At 50.1% G+C, this 27538-nt stretch overlaps 1 protein-coding gene across 10 annotated transcripts in view; it reads right to left on the bottom strand.

Moving 5' to 3' along the window:
- Positions 1-27538, bottom strand: part of NCOR2 (nuclear receptor corepressor 2) — a 225921-nt gene that overhangs the window by 123022 nt on the left and 75361 nt on the right. For all 10 annotated transcript variants that reach the window (XM_015644014.3, XM_015644018.3, XM_015644019.3 and 7 more), the window contains exons 3-4: positions 20412-20539; positions 11317-11497 (exon numbers count right to left, since the gene is read on the bottom strand). In XM_015644014.3, coding sequence (XP_015499500.1) covers positions 11317-11497; positions 20412-20539 — 309 coding nt within the window. The remainder of the gene's footprint in view (positions 1-11316; positions 11498-20411; positions 20540-27538) is intronic.

The raw sequence follows: 27538 nt of genomic DNA, 5'->3' as shown, positions 1-27538 counted from the left end.
CGGGAAGGGCAGCACACAGCACGGATGTGCCACCAAAGTTCCTCCTGTGCCTCCAGGAGCGACTGACAGGCTGCTCCCAGGTGGGACGTGCCCCAGGAAGCTCCAGCTCCTTCACTGGGTGATGCCAGGTGCATCCTCCAGCACATGGACAAAGATGAGGGGGAGGGAAAATCCACCACGGCAGCTTCTCCAAACCTCACTGATTTAAAAATAAAAAATTGAGGGGAAATGAAAAGACAAAAGCCCTTCTCAGCCTGGTGTTATCAAGCAGAGGAAATGAGACTTCTAAAGCTCCCATTCAGAGAGGAGTGGGGGAGAGAAATCCCACTCCAGACGCACTTGAACGAACAGCTTTTGAAATTGAAATGTTGCTCTTCAGAAACATTTAAATTTCCTCCTATTGCCAGGGAGGAGGCAGGAGAGCGAGGAGGAGCAGGGACTCCTCAGCACACACATCCCAGCGGGATACACACAGGGCAGCACTCGGCAGCCCTGTGAAGCAGGGATTTGTCTGGGAGTTAATCAGGATGGCACACAACATCAATATTGGGAAGTTGGCTTGAAGGGGAATCAAATTTAGAGGGGAGGGAAGGGAATGATTGAAGACAGCTCTATTTAACCACTACTGCTGCAAGTGAGATACACTTAAAGGCAGCTCACACTCCCTCCCTCCCTCACAACCATCACCCAGAATTATTTTCCCCAAATCCCGGAGACTGAGCTGCCTACTGAGGAGGAGACTGACTGATGGAAAAAGGAAATGCAAACAAGATCTAAAATGGTTTGAGCAGGGCTGAGCTGTGCTGTGGGACAACCCAGACCTCCTCTTGCACGCAAGAGCCATTCCACCAAGCCAAGGCTACCAACAACCCTCCCAAGACTCACAGCATTTCCAGCCCAGGATGAGGAGCCCCAGCAGCACAACCTCTCTTCAATCCCAGCCGTGCCAACCGTGTCAGCTCCCCAAACTGAAGTAACTGCTGCTAACGGAACCTGCTGAGCTCTGCCACAGCCTCACCAGCTCCGAGCCCCAATGGCTCACCCCATGGACAGCTTCGCTCTGGCCCTGCTCTGCCATATAGAGCAGGATATCAAATACCTCTCAGCTGTAAAAACCATGAGGGACACAGTGGGGACAACACCTGCACTGCCCGAGGAATCCACCAGCAGCCTGGCAGCCCTGAGGTGGCACAAAGCACACGCACTGAGCACCCCAAACAGCCCAGAAGTCCCGTGCTCTGCTGGCACCTCGGGACACACACGGGTGGGGATGGGGGACACAGCCCCAGCTGCTGCCATCCCGGCAGGATCAGCACTGGCAGGAGCCCGGGTGGTGCCCAGCAGCCCTCAGCTGCACCGTCCGTCAGAGCCGGCTGCACTCAATGCTTTATTGTTCTAATAATTGTGCAGACACGTGGAAGGGGCTGCCTCGACATTCACTGCTTGCTTGAGGAACCATTTCCTTCTCTGCTCTGCCTGGTTTTCCATCAGGAGGTCGCATCCTGCAGCAGGCGGGGGGACGGTGCTGGCTGTTCCCAGCGCCATCCGCAGCCGGCGGGGCAGGAGGGTCCCCCACCCCCAGGAAACACAGGTGGGTGCTGTTCCACATCCCAGCTGGCAGCCAAGCCCTGCACTCAACGTGCCCAGGAAAGCACACAACATAAAGAGATTTGGGTTTATGCTGTAGTAACCTCCCCCCATCCAGCAGTTAGAGATGGTCACAGGGTGGCAGGAGCATCAGGGTGTCTCAGATGTGTCCTTCAGGATTGCTCAGCTCTGCACCCACAGCCAGACCGACCACAGAAAAACCAAACACCAACATGAGCATGGGACAGAGCAGTTCCCAAAGGCTCAGAGCAGAAACATCATTTCTACCTGTGAATGGCTGTGGGAGTTGCTCAAACCACAAACCTCTGCCCAGCCTGTTCCTGCAGAAAACCACGAAGCACCTCTGCTTCCCCAGACCAGGACATTACAGAAAAACCTGAACATCTCAGCTCCCATAGAAAGAATAAACCCACAGTGAATTTGTTATTATCTGTTAGCAAAAGCAGCAGCTTCCCACCAAGGCTGGAATTTCCATCTTGGTTTGGCAGGCACAGGGCTGTGAAATGATTACTGTGTTTACTTTTCCTTTGCTAACTATAAAATCCCATTCCACTGCCCTGCCAAGAATGACTGAAGCTAATAAAATTCAGGCATTTGGAAGAAAGCAATAATAAACCTCCCTTTTGGGGCCTTTATGATGAAATTTCCCCACTCCAATCAGCGATTATGCTGCATTCATGAACACTAGTGATGTCTCCAAGTGCACCCAGATTGACTCAAATCAATATTTAGCTTTGCTCGAGACTGGGAGTCTTTCTCCTTGTGGCAGCTGAAGGCAGAATCACTGAACAAGGCTAGAAGAAGCCTTTGAAAAAACAGCTTACAAGAATAGGAGGGAGCATATATAAAGATATGTATTTGTATATTTATATATAAAAATGTAGGCTCTTCACTTACTTAAAACCTATAAAAAGTGTACACACATGAATTCACGAATTTACAACTCTCCAAATATATTGAAAGCCTTTCATATAACGCATTGTATATATTTATATACACATACCTGTCTATTCTTTAGGAGTTTTTAGTGTTTGAAAGCCTGCAATGTTCCTGTGTTTACATCTGCCACTCTGCCTGTTGCCGAGGCAGAAACACATTAGCTGCTGGGGGCAATCTGTTCTACATCATACCTGAGATGGCTGGCATGAGATAAAATAACACAGACCTGAAAACCAGCTTGAAATAAAAGCCTGTGCTTGGTTTGGTCACGTAACCACGTGGGACAGCTTGATCTGCACGAGGAAATGGTTCTTTTTTAAGCAGTCATGGGAACAACAGCGTCCAAAGGAGAGATCAGAAGGCAGAAAGGATCACTGCTGCTCCTCAGGGAACAGCACAGATGGAGAGAAATCAGACTCTGTTGGGGCAGTGACCAGAGCCTGCTGCCCAAAGTCAAGCCTAGGAAGCATTCCCATGCCATGGCAGCAGAGAAATCCGCTGTGGGCATGTGCTGGATGCCACAGGCTCTGCAGCCCTGGGAGAATCCCTCAGGATGCAGCAGAGGACTGGGAAACACCACAATCACTGTCCATGTCCTCCTGCTGGGCACTGCCAGAGGATAGTGTGCTTCTTCCTCTCAGGAAAGGGTACCAGGTGCAGGATTAAGGGCAGATGAAGGCAGGCAGAACACTGGCACCTGCAGAAAATGCTCTGGCAGAGCAGAGATGACCCAAGAGTAACTAGACAGAGGTCAGGACTGCAAGGAGGTGGTTCAGGTCATTTCATCCCACACTGCTTCTCCCCCACTAATTTCTACTTTTGCTCCACCAAACCTGGGGTAGGACAGAACACATTGCTCCTGCCCTGAGCCAGCTCTGCCGCTGGATGAAAGCCCATTTCCAAGGACAGAGGGAACAGGCTCCACTGTGCTCTCGCTCCTTATCCTCCTGGAAAAAGGTGCCAAGAATTAGAATTACATTTTTCGAGAGCAGCAGAACAAGCCAAGGGCCTGTCAGCTTGTCCTAAAACAACCCCTCTCTGCTCGCCGAGCACGCAGCCAGCATTCCTGACACACACCAGCGTCCATCGCCCCCCGGCCCCCCCATGCGGCACGAGGCTGCGGAGCCAAAAATCCCTCTGAATGTGCTCTGCCTAAAACACAGCCAAAGAGTTTTTCTGTTTAAAAAGCAAGTTTAGGTCCAAAAAGAAAGGAGGTTTTCAGCGAGTGATTTTAACTAGGCCCTCTGGCACTCGACAGTTCCTCTCTTGTTATGGATGCTAAGGGTGTTAAGAGATGAGGCTCCACGAAGCACGAACGTGAAGTCACAGAGCTTTAGCAAGGGCTGTTGCCATGTTCAATATGTTATTACAGCTCCATCACCACAGGCACAAAGAGCAGCACCTCATCTCTGCCAAATCCATCTCTGAAATCACTCCCCCACTCCATCCCCTCCAGCAGCAGCAGGCGAACACCACTGATTGCTGTTGCATCTCCTCCACAGCTTCCACCCCACGCTGAGAAGAAAGGTATTAGCATGAAATACCCTCCTCCTCAAAACACAGCACCCAGAATCAATCTGATGGGTGTCACAACTCACTGGCTTCCATTGTGCCAGTCAGGACCACTGATGGGCTGCACTTCCCAACCATACAATCAACACATACAAACACTTCATAGATGGAGAAGAAAAGTCTCCACAAATCCAAACAGCTCAGCACAGTGCCTACTGCAAGCACAGAGCCAGAAATATTTCTTCCAATTACAGGGGTGAGGTGTGCCACACCACAAAGTCAGGGGACTTTCTTTCCCTCCAGCAGATCAGGTGAGATGTCGCACTGTGCGAGCCTTGTAATATTGACTGAGTGGAACAGAAAAGTCCAATTATGTAAATGATGAAGCAGGTTCCCAGGAAGCAGCCAGCCCTATCACACTCTCCTTCACCACCACTGTGGCTTGAAAGGCAATTTAAAAGGTTGTTTTGGATGTCAATCACCACAAATGAGCTGAAGAAGTGTGAAACAACCTGTGCTTGAGGCACCATCAGTTCTCCTGTTGGTTTTCCAGCTGGACCGAGCCTTGGCCCTGGTGCCTGTGGCTCGAGGACCACTGCAGGCTGGAGCAAACAGGGCAGGGGAGACCCAGGCTGCAAGCAGCTCTGGGAAGGGTCAAAGGGTTTTACATCCTGCCTCTGGAATGTTTCTGCAGCCCATGAGGGCTTTTCCTGCTGTACCTGAGTCTCTCAGACCATAAGTTCAGTTCTCCGGCCGTGGGAACTTCAGCTGAGAAATGGAATAAAACCAGGTGTCTTACAATCATGGTGCTCCTTCCCTCTGCCCCTCAGATGGGGGAGCCAAACATCTCACAAGGACTACGCAACACCCAAAAGCATCTGGTTTTCAAATGAAACCAGCACGAGTCCATGAATGGGATGGAGATTCCAGATACAACACACCTCAGGCTGTTCCCTTGGCTTCCTGTCCACACTGGTGCATGGCAGGGGCTGCTGACCACCCCTGCAGCCATCCTGGCACAGTGGGCAATGGAACAGACTGCCAGGCATGCCAGGAGAGCTGCTCTGCTTGCACACCACAGGACATGCTCCCAAAGGTGTGTGTTCACAGCTGAGCAGGGGTTGACACACTGACACTCATCCCATCCTCCCATGATTTGGAAATTATCTTCAGAGTAGGGAGGAAATCCAGCCTGTTTGTGCTGTGGCAACGTGAACAACGCAAATATTTCAGCTTTTAAATATGTTTGGAATGACAGAGAATGCCAACATGTCCCTCATCTTCCCAGAAATAGCTTTGAATCATTGCTCCCCTAACGTAAATTCCCCACCCCACCAAATAATTATTTAATTTTTTTTTTTGCAACCAGATTTTTATCAGGCAGAAGTCGACAGTGTGAGCAAGCACACGGCAGACGGGTGGGTGTCAGACACGTCACAGGAGGATCCTCCTGGCTCCACAGCCCCGGCTCCCCTGGAGCTGCTGCGCTCAACAGCCCCACGCCCCTCGCTCCTGATGGGCGCCCAACGCTGCTGGCTCGGCTTCACAGGGAGAGCCCAGCTGCAAGGAGAGTTAACAAGAACTGCTGCTCTCAGCAAGGGAAGGAGGACAAAAGCAGGAAAGACGTAGGTGTGTTTGTACCCGCTAGAATTGTTTCATTTCACTGCTCAGATCTGAGGTTAGAGCTACTTCTACAGAAGTCCGCTCCTCCAAGGAGAGGTGGGGAGGCCACGGCATGTGCAGGCTTTGCATGGAGCACCCCCCAGTCCTCAGGACAAGAAGTTCTTGTCATGGCACAGTGAGGAACTTCATTTTCCACAGGGCTGATCAAGCCAGGCACTGGCACAGGTCTCTGCACCTCACTTGGGTTCTGGATAACTGGGATGAAGCAACAGGCTGCTGGCAGCATTGCTGTGTCCCCTGTCCATTGTTGGTGCTCTCACAGCTCCACAGGATCCCTCTGCATGGGTGTCCTGCAGGGCTTGCTGGCAGCCAGCCCCTCCTCCCCACCAGATGTGGGCACAGCTGGCCAAGGAAGCATCTCCCTCTCTCACAGCAGAGATGCTCAGCTGGGGAAACCAGACTTGCTCTGTGTCTCAGTCCCCACTGGCAGACATTCCCCAAAAGCCCATGAAACAAGCCCAGAGCTCTTTTGCTCAAGTGAAAAACAACCTCCCGTGGGGTAGGGAGAGCCCAGAGTGATCTCTGCTGCAAACTCAGAGGCTATGGGAGGACACACATCCAGGGACGGCCGACAAGCTCACAGCTTGTTCCATTCTCCGGCCCCTCTGCGCTATTGTTCCACAGCAATAAATCACGGGGAGGCGCTGGAATTCCGGGCTGTTTTCCCCAGGAGGGAGCCTGGGGTGCCGGAACCGAGATGCTGCCTGGCTGAGCCTGCCAATTCCCCCGGCGACCGCCGCGCTGAGCCCTCCACTCCCACGCATCCACGGCTCTCCCGCTTCAAAGCGTGTCCACCCTCTCCGCTCCCTTCCCCCAGCCCTGGATTACTGAATTAGAGATTATGCTTTTGCCAGTTACCTCCAAGCCAACTGGAGCCTCTGCCAAGGTCAACACAAGTTCCAGCCAGTTTCATTAATAACTGCGAGACCAACCCACTGGAAACTCTGAGAGGTTAATCCCAGCAACAGATCAATGTTCCCATAACACAGTCACGGAGCAGAAACGCAACTGGTGATTTACCAGCCAGCCCAGCTATCTGTGCTGGGAGCTGTGGCACTGCTCCTCCACCCCACACCAGGGCATACCCTGCTGCCAGAGACCTGAGCCTCCCGCTCCTCTCCCCCAGTGCGTTTGTCAGGGATGGAGCAGCTGCCAGGGAGCAGCACTGCCAAGGCAGCGGCGCACTGAGGAGGAAGCAGAGCTCCCGAAAGGCCTTTCTGCTGTCCTCAGTGTCCACCAGCCTGCAGCCAGGGCAGGAGTTAGCAGGCTGGCCAAGAGCCTTTTCCATCCCACAGCCTATCTTCCAGGAGTTCATTGTAAATTGGGCTCTGGGACGGGCAGCCAGTGTGAAATTTGGCATGTACGCTGCTGGCTTCAATGCATCATTAAAAAGGCATTTCAAATGTGTTAATTCCTCCTTTTTCAATTAATTGCTTTTAAAGCTACATTGATATGCATGAAAGCAAAATACCCTCTGCCCTAATTTCTGTTTTGCCATACCTATTTCCTGACCTTAGTGCTGTCTTTTCCAAGAGTACGCCCCCACACACACACACACTTTTCTTATTCCATTTTTCAGTCCATAACACAACAAAAACGGTCATGCAGAACGGGAAGAAATTAAAACCTCTGCACAATGTAAAGCAGAGCCCAAGTCTTAACAACACATGGCTTTTTAATTGCCTTTTTCCATGCACAGTTGTTAATTATTTTACAAAAGAGGGAAGTGGCATTGTCCCTTGTACAGATGGGGAAATCTGAGATAGAGAAAGGGGAAGAGACTTACCCGGTGACCAGCAGCCTGCCAGGGCAGATGGCAGCAAGGTTCAGGTTTCCTAAGCCTCCACCCAGCCCCATTCCCGTGGGATTACATGGCTCCCTGTAAGTGAATTCCTGTCAGAGCAATAGGCCACTCATAAGTGCAGCCAGGCAGCCCTTGCAAGGGGACTAAATGCAGATCACGACTGACTCACATCCTATAGGAAGGAGCAGCAAGCCTCGTATGTGGTGGAAGAGCAGGCTTTAAAATGGGAAGAAGAAGAAGAGAGAAAGCACAACAGGAATAAGAAGAGATGGAAGGGGAGAGGCAGGATGAAGCTCCAGCTCTGGAGAGGGGAGAGCAGGCTCTGGCTGACCAGATGTGCCATGCTCACTGTCCCTGAGCAGCAGGATCATGGGCAGCACCAGCTGTACACGTGTGTGCAGGGACAGGGATCGTGCACAACATCACTGGTCTGCTCTGGGGCTGTCTGCTTCACTCCTGGCTGCTGTTACCTGAGGGAGGTCCGTGACATTACTGGAAAGAAAACAGAAGCCACCAAGGGTCCTGGGAAGCAGCTCCTGCCTCTCTGCCAAGAACACACCTGGCAAAGCCACATCATAGCAGCTTTTCCAGTGAATCCCACATCCAGGCTTGCAGTGATTGAAAAAACAGCCCTGCTTTAGTTGTTCTGGTTACTGTCAGCCAGATAAAGGGAGAACCTTCCCAGGGGAAAAGCATCAGCCCCAGCTGGCACAGAGGACACGGGGAGGTTTCATTTCTCCCCAGCAGACCGAGCTCACCAGAGCCCTCGAGGCCACATCCAACAGCAGGAGCCCAGGACCACAGCACTGAAGCAACATAACAACACACAGCAGCAGGAAAAAGATGCTGAAATGGGGTAAAGAAAACAACCTTCTGCCTCTGGCTTGAGAAGAAACCCTGGTGTTTGAGGATATGAGCAATGTGAGGTTCTTAAGGAAAGGTTGTGTGTCTTTTACTTGGCCAAGTGAGATTTAGCTGAAAGCTGCTGCTTTTGAAAGGCACGCTGCCCAAAAGTGTGTCTGCTTTCTCCAGGGAAAATGCACTGATCCAAGAGCTTCTCCTTTACAGCCTTACTTGGAGGGAGGCTGCAGTGATACTGAACAGGGTTTAAGGGGCCCTGCTCCTCCTGTTTGGGAGAGGTAAATGAGGAACAAAAGACATAAGAAATCCATTTCTCTTTGGGGGAGGAAAAACTCTGAAGCCTGTTACGAGCAGTTACCCCATCAATTGTTCTGTCTGTGTTCAGAGCATAGATTATGGCTGTAAACAAAGGCCTTGGAAACGTGCAGGAATGGTGCTGACTTCTCTCCCCTGGGCTGAAGGTTATCCAGTTATCAATGGTTATTAGGGATGTGCTAAACTTTTATCCCATCACAGACCTGATTCTACATCTCAGCTCAACAGCTGCTCTGAGACCAGGAGAGACCAAGAGGTTTCCACTGCCCGAGAGCAACATCCATTACAGTCACATCCCCTGGGACAGTCAGCCTGGCGCCCAGAGTGTGTAACCAAACCCCTACCCTTTTTATTGAGGGCTTTGTGGAGCTCTTACTGTGCAGAAATGAGCTCAATCTGTAAAATCACCATGAAAACCAGTCCTAGCACTATTACCCCAGTGAGTAAATTGAGCTCCTCCCCACGCAGTGACTGCAACAATGAGGAATGGGGTAACGGGTAAGGAACAACTCCTGGGATACTCTGAACAACCAGCAGGGTGTTCAACAATGCTGGGCTCATGTGGTGCATCTCACCCAAAGAGCTCCCCCAGATAAAGTGTTGAGTGACTTTGTCAGACACTGAGTCAACAGCAAAGACAGAACAGCAAATATCTCTCTCCAACTCTGGTCACTGCCACACATGTCCTGCCACCATGTGCGTGCCACTGCTCTGTCACACGTCACCCTCAGCACAGAGACTCTCAGGAAGGTCTTTATCATCCCTCCCAGGTGGTGAGTTCAGAGCCCAGTGCTGAATTCAGCTGTGGCTGGCTCAGTGTGGCTGCAAGAAGTGTGTCCCCAGCCCAGAGCTGTACCCAAAGGGCAGCCTCAGCTCTCTGCATGTCCCCTGCACCCACAGCCAGAGCAGCTCTTCTGGCATGCTGAGGGGCTCAGAGCAATGCACACACTGGCTGCAGGAGCTTTTCCTCAACCTTAGTGTCCACCAGCTAGTTAAGAATCTACAAACTAATCTAGTCTGAGGACAACTGCTCAGGACTAACACCCAAAAACTGCTATTAAGCCAATTTGCCAAGCTGCAAAGGCTGATGTACCTTGTGTCCCAGACTTGCCTCCTGCTCCCAGCCACCTGAACAGCACTGAGATCATCCAGTCTTGCAGTGAGCTCCATCAAACCCATTCTGGAAGCAACCCCTGCTAGTTCACAGCAACTAATCCCAGCTCCACTCAGCCTCTCACCAGTCAGGGACACATTTTCTTCTTCCTTCCAGACTCTAAAATTACAAATGGCTCCACTAAAAGCATAATCTTGTCTTGCTGAATTGCATCTCAGCTCTCTCTCTCTTTCATTAACAAATGTTTTAAGCCCTGTAAAATCCATGTACTTCTTGGAAACGTGTCACAGACCAAGAAGCAAATGCAGCCCCTAAACTGATGAACTAATTCCTCAAGAGCAGCTCTACCTATTAGAAAGAAATAGTTGAGACAATCCATGGTTTTCTGGTGAGAGGCAGAACAGAATTGCTGGTGGGAATAATGTGAAGACAGCAAAGTCATCCTGGTTTCCTCCTATCTTTGGAGAGGGCTATTTTTTGTTTCGTGGACAACAGCTCATTTTCCCCATCAGCCACCCAACCAACACCCCCTGAGGATGCTCCAGAGCCTTCAGGCCTCCCTTGGCATCTGAACCACTCCAGAGTTAAATACCCTTCTCATTAAAGAGAGGTCAGAGGGATCTCAGGTAAAGCCCACCAGTATTGTACAGATAAGAAATGTCTGAATCCCCCAGCACTCCCAAGGAAGAGCTGTCTTGTCCATGTGTCATTTCCATCAGCTCCCACAGGGATACAGCAAATCACCCCCATCTTCCTGGGTAGGAATTCCACTTCCCTTTCACTTCACTGAGGGCTGGGGCAATTCCCAAGCTCAGCCTGCAACTGCACCAACCCTCAGCACCAGCATCAGAGCTCCCAGCACATTTATCCAGCAAGACTTTCCTGCCAACCATGTCCAAACTGGAGGTAAAATCAAATACAATTTACCCCAAGAGAAGATGAAAGTAAATCCAAACAGGCACACAAGTAAGGGATTTCTCTTTGCAACATTTATTCCTTGTGCAGAGGGGACAACTGTAAGTAAACGATTTGCTTTGTTAAATGAGCCTGGGACAAGGGAGGCTTTCCTGGGGAAGATTATATTAAAGAACCACCAGAAACCGATTTCAGCCCTTCAAACACCAGTATTAAATAAAGAGATGTGATAAATGAGAAGCGTCAAGTAAAAATCAAATCAAGGCAGAGTATCCAGAAAAGCCAGACATGGCCATCCTTAATTCAGCCTACAGGAGCTTCCAAATTGTTCTGCTGCATCTAACAGCCCAGCAGAAAAAGCCCACGACTGTAACAGTTATGGGGAAAGCTGAGATGCTTCTGTTCCCCCAAAATGGTCACCCCACCTCAGGGAAAAACATCCAGTACCTCCAAGCACTGCCTGATGCTTTGGGAAGCACGATCTACACTGAATTCAGCAGCAGCTCAGAGCTCAAAGGGAGCTCTACACAAGCCCAAAATGCAGACCCAGCCATCAGCTCCTCACCTTTGAGAGATCCTCTGTGGCTCCCTGCTGGCTCTGGCTCAGGAGAGGCGAGTGCCGCATCAGGGGGTCCTGCAGCAGGTCCAGGCGTGGCCTCTTGGTTTCAATGAACTCCAAGTCCGATGGCTTGGTCAGGTCAGAGAGATAGGAATGGCCCTCGGTCCTCAGGTGCAGCTCCTGAGATCTGGGGACAAAAGGGAAAGGAGCCTTTAGAAAAGAAACAACCTCTGCTCTTCCCCTGCTCCACGACTGCAAACCACTCGAGGAGGATGGGGCTCTATTTTCCAGCAAGGTCCATGTGGGGAGGCCAGGTGGCCCTGCACTCAAACATCTCAGCTCTCTGCAGACCCAAAGACACAGCCCCATAGCTCAGCTGCTCCAAGCCCAAGGGGCCACCCTGCTGTCCCCCTCCTCAGCACCACTGCTGTGTCACCTGGAAAGCCCTGCTGTCATCTCCTGTGCCTCCAGTGCAGTGGGTGGCTGTCCCTGCACTGGGACAAAGTGAGTGAGGCTGCAGGTCTGAGCCTCCCCTGTCATTACACATGGGTTGGACTGGTCAGAAAAAGGCAAAGCTTGGAAAATCCTCAAATCCACCCCATAAATCCTTCCCTGCCTCCAAGACCAGGCTGAGCCCCCTTCTGCCACATTTGTCTTATTTAGCCAAAGGTGCCTGCCCCACTGTTTATATTTAATGTCTTCTATAGGAATACCAAAGATTATATGTTGGGGAAAAAATGCCTACTCCTCCGTGGCTAGACAGTAGGGATTTATTTTTCCAGGATGGGGGAGGAAAGAAACCAGCCACATGTAGTTGCACATCTCTGACACAGAGCTGGCAGGCTGCAAAGGCACATTATCCAGTGATAGCACCATCGAGTCACATCGAGCTCAAACATCTTTTACCTGTTAAATATGATGCACTTGGTAACACCTGGAGAGTGGGCTTGGTTTTGCTTTTTTTTCAACAAATGTTGAACTTTCTTTGTACTCCTGTTTTCCTTTGCAGGATTCTCTTGTGGGAATTGTAAAGGATCCTACAAAAATACATTAAACCTTTTACTATGCCCTAGGATCAGCTTTGCTGCAGCAACTCCAAGGCTGTGTTTTTAACACTTCAGGCAGAAGTGTCTCTTAAAAAAAAGTAAAATGAAGCACAGGAGATTCAAAGCTTGTGAAAAAACATGGGGTGTTTTTCTTTTCCCCTTAAACAGGATTGTTGCAATTCTCCTGAGCTGGTGGTAAAGTGTCCTCCCCAGTTACCAAACACTAACAAACCTGACAACTTTTGGAGCTGCTTGAAGGGGAGGGAGCATAGAACACAGGGGTCTTATGCATTGTTTGCCCCCACGCACAAACTGCAACTGCTGACATTAAAAACCTCAGAGAAGATGGCAAAAAGGGAAGGATCCAGAGTGCCCTGAAGCCAGCAGCTGTAACAGCTCTGGGTAACATCCAGGGAGAGGATCTTGTAGAAATCCACCCTGAGCACTGCCCTAAGCCCTCCCCTGCAGCAGCATGCCCAACTTAACCCAGCCCCAGGGAATCAAGATAAAATTGGGGGAGGTTATTTTTTAATTAAACATCAACAGCAGGCACAAAGCACACGCATGCCAAGCTCTGCTGCTGTGGGTCTGGCGCTGGGTTCTCAAACAGGATCTGGCTCATCCTCTTCCTCCTCCCCAGCAAGAAGGGGACAGGAGAATGGTGAGGCTGCAGCACTGCCTTTGGTGCTCCAGCATCCCAGACAGAATGTACAGCCCACACAGCAAACCCTCCAGAGCTGAACAGCCCTGAAATCTGGCACTGAAGCACAGCTCGCTTCACCTGCAAACACTTCCATGCTGAATGATTCTCAACTTTTCCCAGCAAGCCCAGAAATCTCTCCTGGCACCTCTCAGGTTTCCTGCTGCCTGGTCCCAGACCTTCACGCAATGCCCACAGCTGCACGCCGGCATTTCAGCCTCTGCTGTAAAACCCAGGAACAATGAGCAACTGTTGAGCTGGGCAGGTGCTAAAATATTCCAACACCCAAGGCCCTGCTCTAGTGAGGCAATTAAAAATCAGATGTATTTATTTTCACTTCTTCCCCCTTTTTAAGGCCCTATAACCAAGAAGCTGCTAATTGAGAAAGGATGGCACCAAGACCTCTGCAGTTGTCAGGAACTCGACACAACTGCTCCACTCATTAAAACCCCATGGATTCTGAAGATAAGAGCACCACTGAGCTTTACAAAGGCTGTTACTCACAGCAAGGCAGGGGCCACGCCAGGGAAAGCAGCTGCAATGTTATAAGGTGCTATTTTATTTCCATTTCCACATCCACTGGAACGGCTATTAACTTTATCCACTGGAATTTCCAGCCGCTCCCGAGATTACTTTGCCCAACACAACTCGCTCAGCCTGTCCTGGCTGCAAACACAAATGCTTTTGCTTGAAGCCTTCACACCTTTCACTCTTCACATCCACACCTGCAGCAAGCTCTTTACAACAGACTTTTATATGGCAATGACGCTGCTGTCAGTGCAAAAATGGCTCTGCCTGAAAAACCCTCCCGCTGCATCGAGTTTGGGGCTTGCTGAATTTTCCAAATAGGTCCCACCCATCTGGTTTATTCCAGAGATTCCTACTTCACTGAAGGGAAAGAGTGTTTTTAATTGCATGTGAGTTGTGCATAATTAAATGAGGCAAAGCAAATGCCAGCATTAATTATGAAGTGGGACAGGTTAGTCTTCACCTGAGTCCTTCACCACAAACACCGAATACTCCAGAGAAGCAGAGCAGCCTGAGATGTGCTGACACACAAGGCTGGGTGCCCAGGGTTTGCCCAACTTCCAGCCACCCCCACACTGCTCAGGGTAGGTCCAGAAGGCCAAGACAGCCCAAGATGAGACCTTTGGTTTATTACTGACCCAGCAGATGAACCACACCTTCCCAGCTGCAGAGCTGTGTTACTCATTCACCAGGGCCGGTTCCTCAGCAGATTCACAGAGGGGGTAAGGAAGGCACGAGCAGATAAAATCCTACAGCAATGGGTATATCTGCAGATATCTGCAGCTTGCTCCAGCAAGTGTACAGGATGGGCTGAAAACACAGGCTAGCTGATAGCTGGGCATCAAGGAATCAAAGAATCCTTAAGGTTGGAAAAGACCTCTAAAATCATTGAGTTGAGTCATTAAGCTGAGAGAGGATCAAATGAGGTATCCTGAGCTGCTCTTGGTTGGGAATTGTAAGAGCAGTCATGAGGAGATCTTACCATGAGGGATCTCACTTGTACTTTCCTGAAGCCAAATCACTGCCAAATGGGCAAGTACAAGCTTCAGGAGGCCAAAGACACTCCCTCCCCAATAACCCACAGTCTCTGGCTCCTCAGAGCAGCACAACCCTCCCCTGCTCCTCAGACCTTCCCATTTCTGCAGCAGAAGGTGGCTGCAGGAGCAATGATGGCTATTCTGCAACATCCAGCAAATCCAGCTTGACTTCCTGAAGCCTCCTGCACCAAGGGTTCAAAACATGGGCAGTGATTCTGAGCCAGCTCCCACCAACATCCCAGCAAGAGAGAGCACTTAAAGAGTTGCTCCCATCTGCAAATACTGTTCCCTACACCATGGAGATAACATAACCAGGCTGGAAAACTGATTCTCAGTGTCTCCTGGAACCAGAACCATGACAAATGATGGCTTTGCTGAGAATGTTTATTTCCTCCAGCTAAGACGGTTTGGTGGGAAATTGTCTCCAAAAGTAAGTTCTAAAAACAGTATTCAACCCCCACAGGTATAGACAAACAATAAAATGCTTTTGAGAGACAGTAATATAGAAAAACCACTGTTGTTGAAGTGAATTATTTATAGCCAACGCTAAGATTTGTCAGAGGTTTCAACAACACCTTTACAGCTAATGAAAGCCAGAGTGTGAGACTGGGCAAATTGGGACCTGTTAAAGAGAGGAACTGGAGGCTCTGTAGGAGCAAACCTACCACCAGGGACCTACAAAAACATGTCCAGGACCAGCTGATATATTCCCTTTGCCATCTAGGTGGAGAGGGAGATAAACCATTGTGACTTGATGGGAAGAGCTGCATGTCTGGGCGGGAAGACAGAGCTGCTCCCACGCCCTCAGCAATGTCTGCCAGCAGCAGGACTGAGTCTTCCCAAACCAAAGGTGTGGGACAGCCTCGAGCAGGATGCTCAGCTCAACATGAGGCTCAGCTGAAGGACTCCCAGGTCCTCAGCAGCTCTGTCCAAGCACCCATGTGCATCCTTGGGATGTTCATTCCCACACAAGAGCAGGGAGCAGTGTCTGGCTGCCCTGCACAAGCCCTCAGCCACCTTCTTCCAAGCCAAGTGCAATTTAGATAAGGGCAGATGCTTTATTTAAAACTTGCATAGTAAAGATCCCCATACACAGAGCCTGAATTATTCATGGGCAGCACCAGCAGAAGCTTTAATACAATGGCACTGCCTCACTCAAGAGGAAGAGAAGGAATATTTGTCTCTCCCCACATGCATCCAAAACTGCAGCCTGCCAGTAAAGCCCTCCTAGCAGTCCTGGGTGGCTGGAACACTCCTGACCCAGTGGCTTCAGGGACATCCCACGCCCCTGGCCACCCTCCATGGACATGCCAGGCAGCTCACACCAGAGCTTGCAAGGTAAGGCTTGTCCCCAAGTGCCTCCACACCAGCACCTGCCCTCTCCAGATGTTGTTTTCCTGCGTTCAATTATGAGGAAGAAAAAACCGCAGCTCCTGGTACATAATTTCCAGTGTGAAAGACACAGATATATGGTTGTGGGGATTTCAGCCGCACCGCCGCTCACTCCCGAGAAAAGGATCACCTTTAAAAACGGAAACTTAATTAAAAACCATAAATAAAAGCAAATTGGTCATGCTGTTACCTTGGGAGCAGCTGGTGCCATTTGGGCCCGCACAGATGAAGACCCAGAGCCGCGTGTGATCTCCTGCACCACGCTCGCCGCCCCAGCTTCCCACCCCTCTCTGGGCTCCTGGGCCAGCAGGACTCACCCCAACAAGAGGCACAGTGACCTGGCCTGCTCTCCACACTGCACGTGGCTATCTCAGATGGCTGCAGAAACACAGCACATGTTCAGTGTACCCTAAATGTCACCCTGCAGATCGACACCGGGCAGACTCCTCAGACTCTTTGTGCCTGCTAAGCAGAACGGCTCCGAAGGCAGAGCATGGTCTCCTGAGCTGGGAAAATAATCTATGAAAATAGTGACTCATCTTATTCTGGATAAAGGTGGAATACACTGTGTTAACACACATACCATTTATTTACAGTCACATTTTCTGCCAGAGAAGCAGAGGGAAGTATCCACCCCAGCATTCTTGCATTAATATGGAACCTTGCTCTAAAATCCTAACACATATGAAAAATTAGAAAAATCCAGTTCCTTGGTTTTTCAGATCCCTCACCCTCTGGCACCTGCCATTTAACACTCAACCCAGTTTTTCTCACTTCTTTTGAGGACCAAAATATATATAGAAGAGGGGAAAAAAGCCCTAATCCTTGTCACCTTGCCAGGACATTCCACTGCAAGCATTCATGGTACGACTTGTACCAACAGCAGATCCTGAAATATTTCTCTTCGCTCCTGCAGACCAGTTGGCACAGCCAACTGAACAAGCTAAGGGGAAGTCTGTGGATCCTTCCAAGAAAAAGCCTGGTACCAAAAAAACCATCACGGAAAGCAGCACATCCCTGCAAAGACAGGCAGAGCCAATTTTCCCTACAGCAAGAGATTCAGAGTGGTTCAGGTTTTCCTTCCTTCTTCCAGCCAGAATTGCTACACAGGGAGTTCTATTCTTTGTCCAACCACCAAGGGGTGATGACAACTCTTGATTTTGACGTACATGGAGAAGGGCAGTCTGCAACTTCCCAACAAGCTTCTTGCCCAGGAGGCCCCAAAATGCAGGACCATTTCAGCATTCCATTCCTTCCAGCAAGTTACCACTAGACGCCTTTTTGCCAACAACACTTGATTCATCCTTAACACATTGTGCCCATGGTGAAACACTTCACCTCTTGTTCCCTTTCCACTGAATCACAACAAACCACCATGCTGGTGGCTACAGCAAAACTGCAGCCAGGAGAGACTGAAAACATTCCCAGCTGTAGGAAGACCATCCAAGCAAGCCCCAATGATTTCCGTGGGATTTCGAGCATCCCAAGGTCAAGCCTCCAATACCACACGCCAGGACAGCCTGCAGAGGCTTTAGAGATCTGTCCAAAGTGAAGGTAAAGCCAAAATAGGGGATAACCCCCCAAAACCAGCACACCAAGTGAATCCCTGCAGTTTCCAGGACAGGAAGGCAAACAGCAGCCACTCACCAGGCAGGTGGGCTCAGAGGAACTGGGACTGGGCGGCATGAGGGCTGCACCACCCTGCTGTGGGCAGTGCCCTGGATGATTGCAAGGCAGGTGATGGCAGGGCAGGGATGTCCATCAGGGAATGCACACAGGGCTGGATCTCCAGCACTGTCAGCCTGCCACATCCTACTTGCACCAGACTCGTAAGCTGATATCCTTAAGGAGCAGAGAGATCCTGGAAGCGCATCAGCCAGCACAACCAAGAGCAGACAGGCTGCTTCCTCTGAGCTCCCCGAGCAACGGGGGATTGGAAGGGTTCCCCTCTGCTGACACTTGCTTCAAGGGGAGGATTGTCACATGCCCACCATCACTGAGTGCCAGCTGGGCTCTCAGGCAGGGAACCACAGCGAGGGTCTTCCTTTCAGACACAGCACACGCCTGTGCTTCCCTCCACTCACCCCTGTGCCGTGTTGTGGATGTTGTTTGCCTTGGTCTCCCCCCTCCCAGCCCCTCATGCCGAGAGCCAGCTGCCTCTGCTCAAAACCATCAATCCCAGCCCAGGAGCAAAGCCAAGGCACTGAGCCTGCCAAGGGGACTCAGCTGCAGCCACGGCTGCCATTGCCACCCTGCCTCATCCAGGCTCTGCTCTCTCTGCACCAGGAAAAGCCACAGCTATTTTTTGGGGAGGGCACCAATCACCAACCCAACCTGTTCCAGGAGCTCCTGGAACCCTCAGGTGAGCAACCACCACCCAAAGGGCCCCTCTTCCAACACAGCAGGACCTGTGTTACAGCAGCTCCTCAAACCACCAAGGTGAACCAGAAAAGCCCCCAGAGAACTGATTTTTAAATGTAGAGCTGAAAGATGCTGAGCAACAGCAGCTGGCTTCAAAAAACAGACTAATGCTTCCCCAGCCCCAGCAGTACCCAGTCCAAATCAATCTCACTAATCACCTCAATAACTGATTACATTGGATTGAAAATTTCTTTACAATTTTTTCTCCAAAGACCTCCCCCTCCCACCCCTTTCTGCATCCCCAGATGCCCCCAACAATTTTCAATGAGTCTATGTCCCAGCATTCTGGCACAAAATGTCAACTGAACTGAAGCAGTATTTTTAGCTTTACTACACAGAATAATTTTTGCAAAAGTACTATTTTTTGGATGTTAAGAGGAAAAGGGATGAAATGTAAGTTATTATAAGAGTTTCTTTTTATAGCATGCCAAAACATCACTGTTCAGGTTGAAAATGAGGTACCATGGTAAGCATGTGGAAGTGTAACATCCCCTGACAACTTTGATTAACATTTACCCACGTTCCTGTGATTGTCAACATGAAAAAAAAGTTTGAGGACTTTGAAACATTTGTAAGCCAAAGGCAGATGCCTGGGTGACCACACCAGATCAGGCATGTGGTACAGCAGACATCAAGGTTTGCAGTTGGACTTTTTTTTAGTGATACAGAAAAACCCAAGATATATTTTTTAAAAAAGCATATTACTGGTGAGCAGAACTGCTTCTCCATTTTGCAAACCATCAGTAGTGTGAAAAACAAAAACAGGCAGGAGCATGTTGCTGGGTCCTCTTTACCCATCTCCCCCAAATTTAGCTAAATCTGACCCAATTCCAGATTAACTGTGTTAATCTGCGCTAAGAAATCAAAGCACTGAGAAATCAAATCGAGCCAAGGCAGTGCAACATGCTGCAATAAATTCTGGGTTATCCAAAGTGGCACAACCCTCTGTACATGCAGGTGCCACAGCCATAACCCAGAAGGGCACGTCCAGATGCAAAATGAACTTTGGAAGCTACTTTTTGCCTCCAAATTCTTACAGGTTTGTTTCTGCTGAGTACCAAGCTGAACCCAACCTACTAGAAAAAGAGGATCTTGTCTGTATTTATTATGCATTCAGCACCCTGAATTCTTACTCCTCCTCCCCTAACAATGATAATTTTAGAGAAACAAATTCATCTCTGACTCTGCACTGGTTTTGTTCTTAGCCTAAAGAATAAGCATTAGAAGAATTGTTTTGCACATATCTACTGTAGAAAGGCTCTTATTTCACTTCCAGGCCGGTTTTTTTCCCAAACCACTAAATATCAAATGCAGAAGAGAAACTGTGAGAGAGAGCAGAGTTTTGCATTGAAACAGAGAGTGAGAGTGATGTCCTTCAAACAAATCAGCTCCTGTGGTTAAAGCATGTACAGCATTCCCAGCCACAGCACTTGCCTGACTTGCACCTAAAAACTCTGCCAGCCTCCCATGAGGCCACAACAGGAAACAGGGAGAGGCATGAAGGGAGCAGATAGGAAAAAAGCAGCTCAGAGAAAGTTGTGAGGGGAATGCAGAAAGAGAAACAAAAACAATGAAAGCAGGGAGGAAGAGCAGCAGCAGAGGAAGCGGAGATGGGGGAGGAAATGAGTTCTTCTCACTCCTCCCTGCAGCCTCGGGAGCCACAGACCAAACCCAACCACACGGCTTCATTTCCTATGCTGAAGAATACAACACAGCCAGTCACAGCAACCAGAAGCTTCACAGAAGTGAGGGGGTGGTGCTTTTGTTGTTTGTTGTTTTCAAGACTTCTTTAAAACACACGACAGTCAAAGGTAAGAAAGCAGAAGGCAAAGGTGCCACTTGTTTAGGAGAAGGAAGCTGAACTGGCGCTGAGCCTGAGCACAGCCAGTTCCCAGAAACACCATCCCATGGCCAGGTCCCTCCCAAGGCTCTGCTCCCACCACAGCCCTGCACAGAATGCAGGCAGGGTGTCAGTACCTTTCATTGCCCGGCTGGAACTCGGAGAGCAGGGACGGCCTCCGGCGCTGCGGCTGCATGATAGACCCTGGTGGGAGGTGGGAAGCAAAATCCCTGGAATGATGCTGGTACTCCAACAGCGCCACGTCCTGCAGGAACAAACACAGGAGAGCTCGTCAGCCTGGTGGGAACTCTCAAGCAAGCACAGAACAACTCAAAAAAACCCACATGGATATTCCTCCTTTGAAGCACTGTGGTACAAAGCTCGGTGCTTGGCCCTCCCCAGAAGGTTCCCAGTAACTCCCAGTCCCACACTGTGTTGGAATGGTAACTCAGCCCCTTGTTCTATCTGCCCCCAGCCTTTTCCTGGGGCTGCAGGCAGGGCTGGCTCCTGGGAAAGGACCCCTGCAAGCCCAACCCAGTCACTGAGCACCCACACACGGATTTTTGGCATCCAAGCAGTCCTGATGACAACTGTGAAGCCAAGAGTAAGAACAGGTAAGAACAAAATTAAGTCACAGGATACTTTCAGCTTCAATAGTCCACACAGCAGCATGGAGAAAGAAAAAAAGAGGGGGGGGGGAAAAAGGACAGAAGAAAAAAATCACAAATGTTATCTTGAAAATGTTACTTTAAACACAGCTCTCCTGGGCTGAGCTCAAGGGGTTTGAAAGGACAGTTTGCTACTTATTATGTGTACGTCCCTTTTGTTCCTTGACCCTTGGAGAGTACAGTACAGTATGTTCCTGATTTTAATTAAATAAGAAGCCCTCCTGCTCTGTGCCACAGACTGATTCCCGCAGCAGTATTTTAGGCAGCTACGTTCAACTGCTATTTTTTATTTGCAGATAGATACTTGACCAGCAGACTAATCATCTAATTAACTAAGACCTTCAGCAATGGCATAGAAAACCCTGTCACAGAAAAACCCTGGTAACACTGACACACATTTACCTTAGAAGAACCAATTCCACCTGGGAGTCTATTTTTGAACAGTTCTCAACTGGAACAAGAAAGCTTTAGCTTCCTCAAAAAGAAAAAAGAAATTTCAGGGTCTACAGAGAAAAAGAAATCAATAAATAAGACACCATGTGCACTCAGCTGATATGGACAGGGGGGTCTCAGCCCCAACAGCTGCAACAGGAATTACTTGATCTGATGTAGTGAAGATCAACATGCTCCAGCCCTAGGGCAGCTGGGGAATTGCCTCAGAAAGGTGCATGGCAGGCAAAAAAAGGTTTTGGAAGCTTGAAGAGCAACAACCTGAGCCTGAAGATCCCTTCTCCCTGGCTGCAAGTGAGAAGAGCAGCCTAGAAGTGGATGTTGTGCTGTCCTCTAGCAAGTTGTGGAGCAGAAGGGAATATCAAGGCCCAACATGTTTGACCATCAGAGAGTAAAACAAGAGTTTTTCTGGAAAGTCAGGAAGAAGATGAGAGATTTTGAGCATTTGGCCTGGGAGAGCCAAGAAAAGCAGACCCCCTACCTCACATCCAACCACTCTTGCACAAAACCTGAAAAAGCCAAATAGCAAAGGGAGGAGGAAGGGGAACTGTGGTATCCTATGGCCACCACTTCTTGTGCCAAGAAAGCTGTGCCAGTTTTTAGAATCAAGTTTATTGCTCCCCACTATCAGGCAAAAGTGTGGTGCTGCTCCTTCTCTGTTCTGACAATGCTGGGAAACACCAGGAACAAAAACAAGAACAAGAGACCTGTGCCATCCCAGAGCTCAGCCCCTGGGACAAGGGATATCTGCAGACAAGTTCTTGCAACATTGAGAAGGGCATGACTTGGACAGTGACCACTTCTCCTCACGGGAATGTTCTGCTGTAAATCAGGTGTCTGGGGAGGATGCAACCCCTGTGACACTGCTTTTCCTTCAGCTCTAGAGTCCACCCATGCAGGATGCCAGGGGGGCTGCAGGACATGCCATTACTCCAACCACACATGGGACAAACACAAACATCTCAAGTGAGGGAGCCCATCAGCTCTTCCAGGCCCTGCCAGAGCAGAATCCCTGCCTACCAACAAGCTTCCCCACGTTCACACTTGTCCTGGTTTTAAATTAAAAATAAATATTTAAATAGAAGAACGATGCAGCTCCTGACATCCACCTACAAAACAAACACATCATGTCTGGGAAGACACACCAATAGGCCCAAAACCAGGACCGTCACTTTCTGTGGGCGTATAAACAAGAATTACCCGTCTGGGAGGCTCAAAGGCTGTGCCCTTGAGAAAAAAAAAAGGCTCTTGCATGTCCCAAGAACCATCTGTTTTTCTTTTTTCCCCCTGCCCACACTCAGCTGAGCTTTTGCCTCCTCTAACCCCGTCAGAAAATGGCTGGTGAAGGGCTCAGGAGCTCAGAACCTGCTGGCATGGCCTGAAGTGACTCTGACCTGCTCTGCCTTGATAACATCCCTGTTGGGTTTTACCAGGAGAAAACAAAACCTAAAAATCAGTGAGGAGGATTAAAATTGATAATTTCTGTGCCCTGTGATGAACTGTTAAGAGGCACTATGGAAGCCCTGGCAGGACGTAGGTGGATTAATTGCTCACAAAGTTACTCCAGTAAATTGCACTGTGAGCTGTGACAGTGTTTTTCAAATGCAAAAACCAGAAAGGTTTATGAGCTGCCTTCAAACTGCCTGGTGGACTTGGCAGTGCTGGGCTAATGGTTGCACTTGATGATTCTATGGGTATTTTTCCAATCTAAATAATTCTGTGATTCAAAAGAGGCTTCAATTTTCTCTAGCAGAGTTTTGAAGACACCTGCTGGGAGGCACCTTGTTGCCAGCACCACTGCACCTTCCACACAGACACAGGAGCAGCACCCAGTGGGTGCCACCTGAATTCTCCACCACTGAATCATCAAAATGTGATTTAGCCCTCACCCTGACCTCAAATTTCTAACACCTGCTCATTGGCAACTCCAAAACACCTGAAATAAAAGAACTAAAGAACCCTGCAGCCCCAAACTACACGTGCTCCTTTTCCTCTCCATTGTTTTGCTGGGTTTTGCTCAATTCTAGTTTTTTGCTCCTCCTCTCCCTCTCTTTGCATCTCTTCCTGCCCTCTGCAAACCTTTCTCCCACCCCACAAATCTGCTGATTTGCCAGAGCACCCTCTCCAGACCTTTCAAATCTCCAGCTGCCTCCAGTAAGGACTTTCTTCCTTTTACATCAACTTTCCTGTTGTTCCTTGTGGTTCAGGTGCTCCCACACGCATGTACCTTGGGAAGCTTTGTGGATTTCATGAATTCAGTAAATGTCATGCCAGAAATCAAGGAAGCAGAAAGACCATGGCTAGTCAGGGGCTCTGGCAAACCAGATTTGGGTGGAGGAGGCCAGCACTAGCAGCACTGCCAAGGCCAGACAGACACTGAGGGTACCCCAGTACCACCATAAGCCACCCCAGCAGAGCAGGGCAGCACCAGGCAAACCTTTAGATAAATGAAATGCTGAAGACCCAAAAGTGGCCAAATTAAAACACAGTTCTTCATGCAGAAGGCTTAAGAGGTACTTAGGCCCAGCCTAAGGCTCTGAAAGTATCCTTTGCTGCCCACCAGGAAAGTTGGACACGTCTCTGCTGCTCCTGTGTGGGGTGCTGGGAGGGAGAGCCAGGGAAAACACCCCGAGTCTCAAGGCTTCTGTGCTTTCCCTAGATTTGGGAGTGCCCAGAACACTGCTTCCATCCCCTTCCTGGTAAATCCTTCTACCCTAAATAACCTGAGTCTGCCAGGCTCATTCAGATTTGCTAATTGAACTGTGTAAAGCCATGCTCCTGAACACAGTGTCACAGAAAAGTTCTCGGCAAGCACAGAGAAAGCCCAATGGAACGAAAAAGGAAGAAGCCTCCTTACCACCCCCACCTTTTAAAATTATTTTAAAGCTTCCAGCCTGCTGCCTTACCTACCATAAAGTCTCCAGCAAACTCCTCAGTGCCGTCCCCGAGCTCAGGGTAACCCCCAGACTAAGCCAACAACTGCAGGCAGCCGCACAGCCCTTCTGCCTCTCTCGCTTTCTGTTTTGGACACGTGCACTTGCTGCTGTGCTTCATTTCTCCTTCCCTGCCTGCAGCTGCTGGGTCCTGGCTGCCTGATCTCCAACCAGGAGGAAGAAGGGGAGGTCTGAGAGCGATGCTGGAAGGAACCCCCAGGTGCTGACCTGGAGGACACGCCACAGCCAACAGCACCTCTGACCCTGCACTCCCAGCTCCAGCACCAACACATCCACACAGACAAGGCATCCACCGACTGCTCCATCCAGATGGCCTTCCCACAGCTCCAAGAATTAGCCTCTGAGGAGAAGACCTCAGAGATGGGAGGCCTGCAGAAAGGAAGCCTGAAGATGGTCTTGCAACAGAAAGGCCAACTGCTCCTCCTCTCTTCCTCCTACCAGCAGAAAAACAAGTACAAACACCCAGTGCTTTTGGCTTCCTTGGAAAACAGCTCTGGAGCAAGCCCATGGAGACCTAGAGTGCAGCCAGATGAGAACCTGCAGCACAGCTCCAGCAGCCCAAAGCGTGACATCCGTCCTCGTCGCTTACCACGTCCTCAACCGAGAAAGCAACCGGGAGCTCCCCGCCGAGTTTCGGTGTAAGACAGCTCTGCTTAAAAACCACCGGTGCTTGTTTTGCCGTGACGCCGAGGGGAAGCAGCCTGGGGTCAGCCACCACATCCGCCAGCTGAGCCGGCTCCCCGGCGGAGCGCGGCACCGGCACCGCAGCCGCCTCGAATCACGGCATCGGCTGCGGGCAGCGCCGCGCCTGCGGAGCTCCCCGGCACAGCACAGCTCACCCAGTGACAGACCACTGCCCCACACTGTCCTTGCAGGCAGACAAACAGGCCTGGGCACTGCACACACTCCTGGAGGAGCACGTGCCAGCTCCTCACCACCTCCGCCATGGATGAGGGCTGCTCCTTACAAGCTCACCCAGGGTTGTATGGCAAGTAATTTGTATTTTCTAACTGTGCTGTTTCTGCTGAAACATTCAGTGAGAGCAATTCATAATGGTGTGGCACAAATAGCGAGAAAAAACAATGCCAAAACACCCCTATTTATTTCACTTCTCGTGAACTGGCCCTTATCTAATCTCACAAAGGATGCCTGGTCTGTCCCTGCTGCTCGTGAGCAGCTCGTGTGCTGTTCTGGGAGCTGTTAACCACAGGGGAAGTGATGGGTGATGGCACAGGGCTGGTGCCCCCCAGACCGTGGCACTGGTGGTACATAGAGCCACAGCTGGACACTTCAGAGCTGCTGCTCTGGCAGGTTCACATGGCCCAGAGCAACCCAGCACGGTGTCCAAGACATGACCACACAGCTTTGGACTGCAGAGCCACCCCATTCCCTGGGGAAGCGTGGGGCTTATTGAGCTTCCCACACCCCCAGAACCACACAGCCAGCATGGAGCATGCCAGGGCCTCAATTCATCCAGCAATTAATTTGTGGGGTGGACAAAGCAGCATGGTCACCACTCTGGTGGCTTTCTCCCAGACAGGGGATGCTGTCCATCCCTGCTCTGCACACCCTCGACTTTGGAAAAAGAAGTTGCCTACCATCTCTTCCTGCCAGCAGTGAGCATGACCTATTTTAGCAATAAAAGAAAAGTTCTCTGGTGCCTGGATACCCCTTGGCACTGGCAGCACAGCATTTGCTCATCAGACCGAGAAATGCACTTTGTAGCATTCGCCTGGAGAAAATAATTTTTCCCAAAGCCAACTCTCAAAGGTAAGAGGAAGGGGAAAAGTTTGGGAGAAACCAGGGTGGTAGCAGAGCATAAGGTCCAGACAGAGCTTGGGCTGTGAGGGGACCAGTGTGGGACAAAACCCACCATGCTCAGCCTCCCCAGCCCAGAAGAACCATCCTCTGCTGCTGAAAACCTCCTCTGAAGTGCAAAGGGAGCTGATTAGTGATCCAAACAGGTTGTCCAAAAGCACAAAGCTGTCTGCCCAACCTCCTCCCCAAAACCCTGTGAGAAGCTCACTGCAGATTTAAGAAAATAATATCAACAACATAAACCAAACAATAACTCCTCCACAATCAGCTTCCCCGTTGAAGATAAGGTCAGTAATAAAAACCTGGCTGAATACATGCATTTGTATCTTGCCTACAGGGATGCAACATGTGCTGAAAAGACAAATGTCCTCATTGTTCCAAGGCAGTCTCATTGCCATCCATCTCTCAGAAGCTGCTGACTTGGCCTTTTGTTTTAGGAGGTGACCACACTGCGCGTGGCCCCTTGTTGGAAGGCATCGATTCCTGCTGCCACCCCTGCACCGGGGCCACGGCTGCTGCCAGCACTGATAGTGTCTGTACCAGCTGCCCCTCACTGCACCCTTCTCCATGCCCTCTCCCCACCTCTCCAGCAAAGCAGGGCTGTCAGTGGTGCTTGGCTGCCCTGTCTGAATGTTCCATTCATGGAGAAGTCACGTCTCAGTGAGGACAGCTCTCAGCTGTTGTGGCTTCCCGGTCATCTGACCGGTGCCGGGTGCTGGAGCCAGCTGCCAACCCTCTCTCCCCAGCAGCCAGAGGTGCCCACAGAGCAGCAGCACATCCACTACAGTGCTGCTTTTCAGCCTCTCTCCATCACAAGACTTTTGTCCCAGTCGCATCCAGGCGCCTTTGAGTTGGGAATGACCCGTCTGCCCTTCCTCCAGCCTGGTGTTGTGCTTCCTGAAACCATCAACACCCATCCAGGGTGAGCAGTTCTCTTCACACAACAAACCCAAACCTTCCACCTTAAAAGGCACCAGCTCATTTAGCTCATTACCATGTCTGTTCTGTAGCACAGGCCACCAACACCTCCTACTCCTATAAAGACCCACAATCGACCTGCAGGTCCACGCAGGAATCTTTTAGCTTTTCATGTCCCCTACTCTTCCTTACACCTCCACAGCAAATCCTTCACTTACTCAGTATTTTGAATAAATGCTGTGACAATGACAACCAGCAAAAGTCCCCAGTCTTGCAGAAGGTGCCTCCAGGGGCTGGTGGGGCAGTGCAATCAGAGTCAGGCCTGAAGCACAGGAGAAGGCTCCAGAAGTGGCTTTAGTGGCTTTGCCAAACCACATAAGCAATCAAAGTTCTTTCTTCCCCTGTGGATTTACAATCTTGAGATCAACCAAAAGCAAAGCATCACCTTCTGCATCA

The sequence above is a fragment of the Parus major genome, chromosome 15, assembly GCF_001522545.3.
Source record: "Parus major isolate Abel chromosome 15, Parus_major1.1, whole genome shotgun sequence".
Classification (NCBI taxonomy): domain Eukaryota; kingdom Metazoa; phylum Chordata; class Aves; order Passeriformes; family Paridae; genus Parus; species Parus major.
This window is presented reverse-complemented; position numbering and strand designations above follow the sequence as displayed.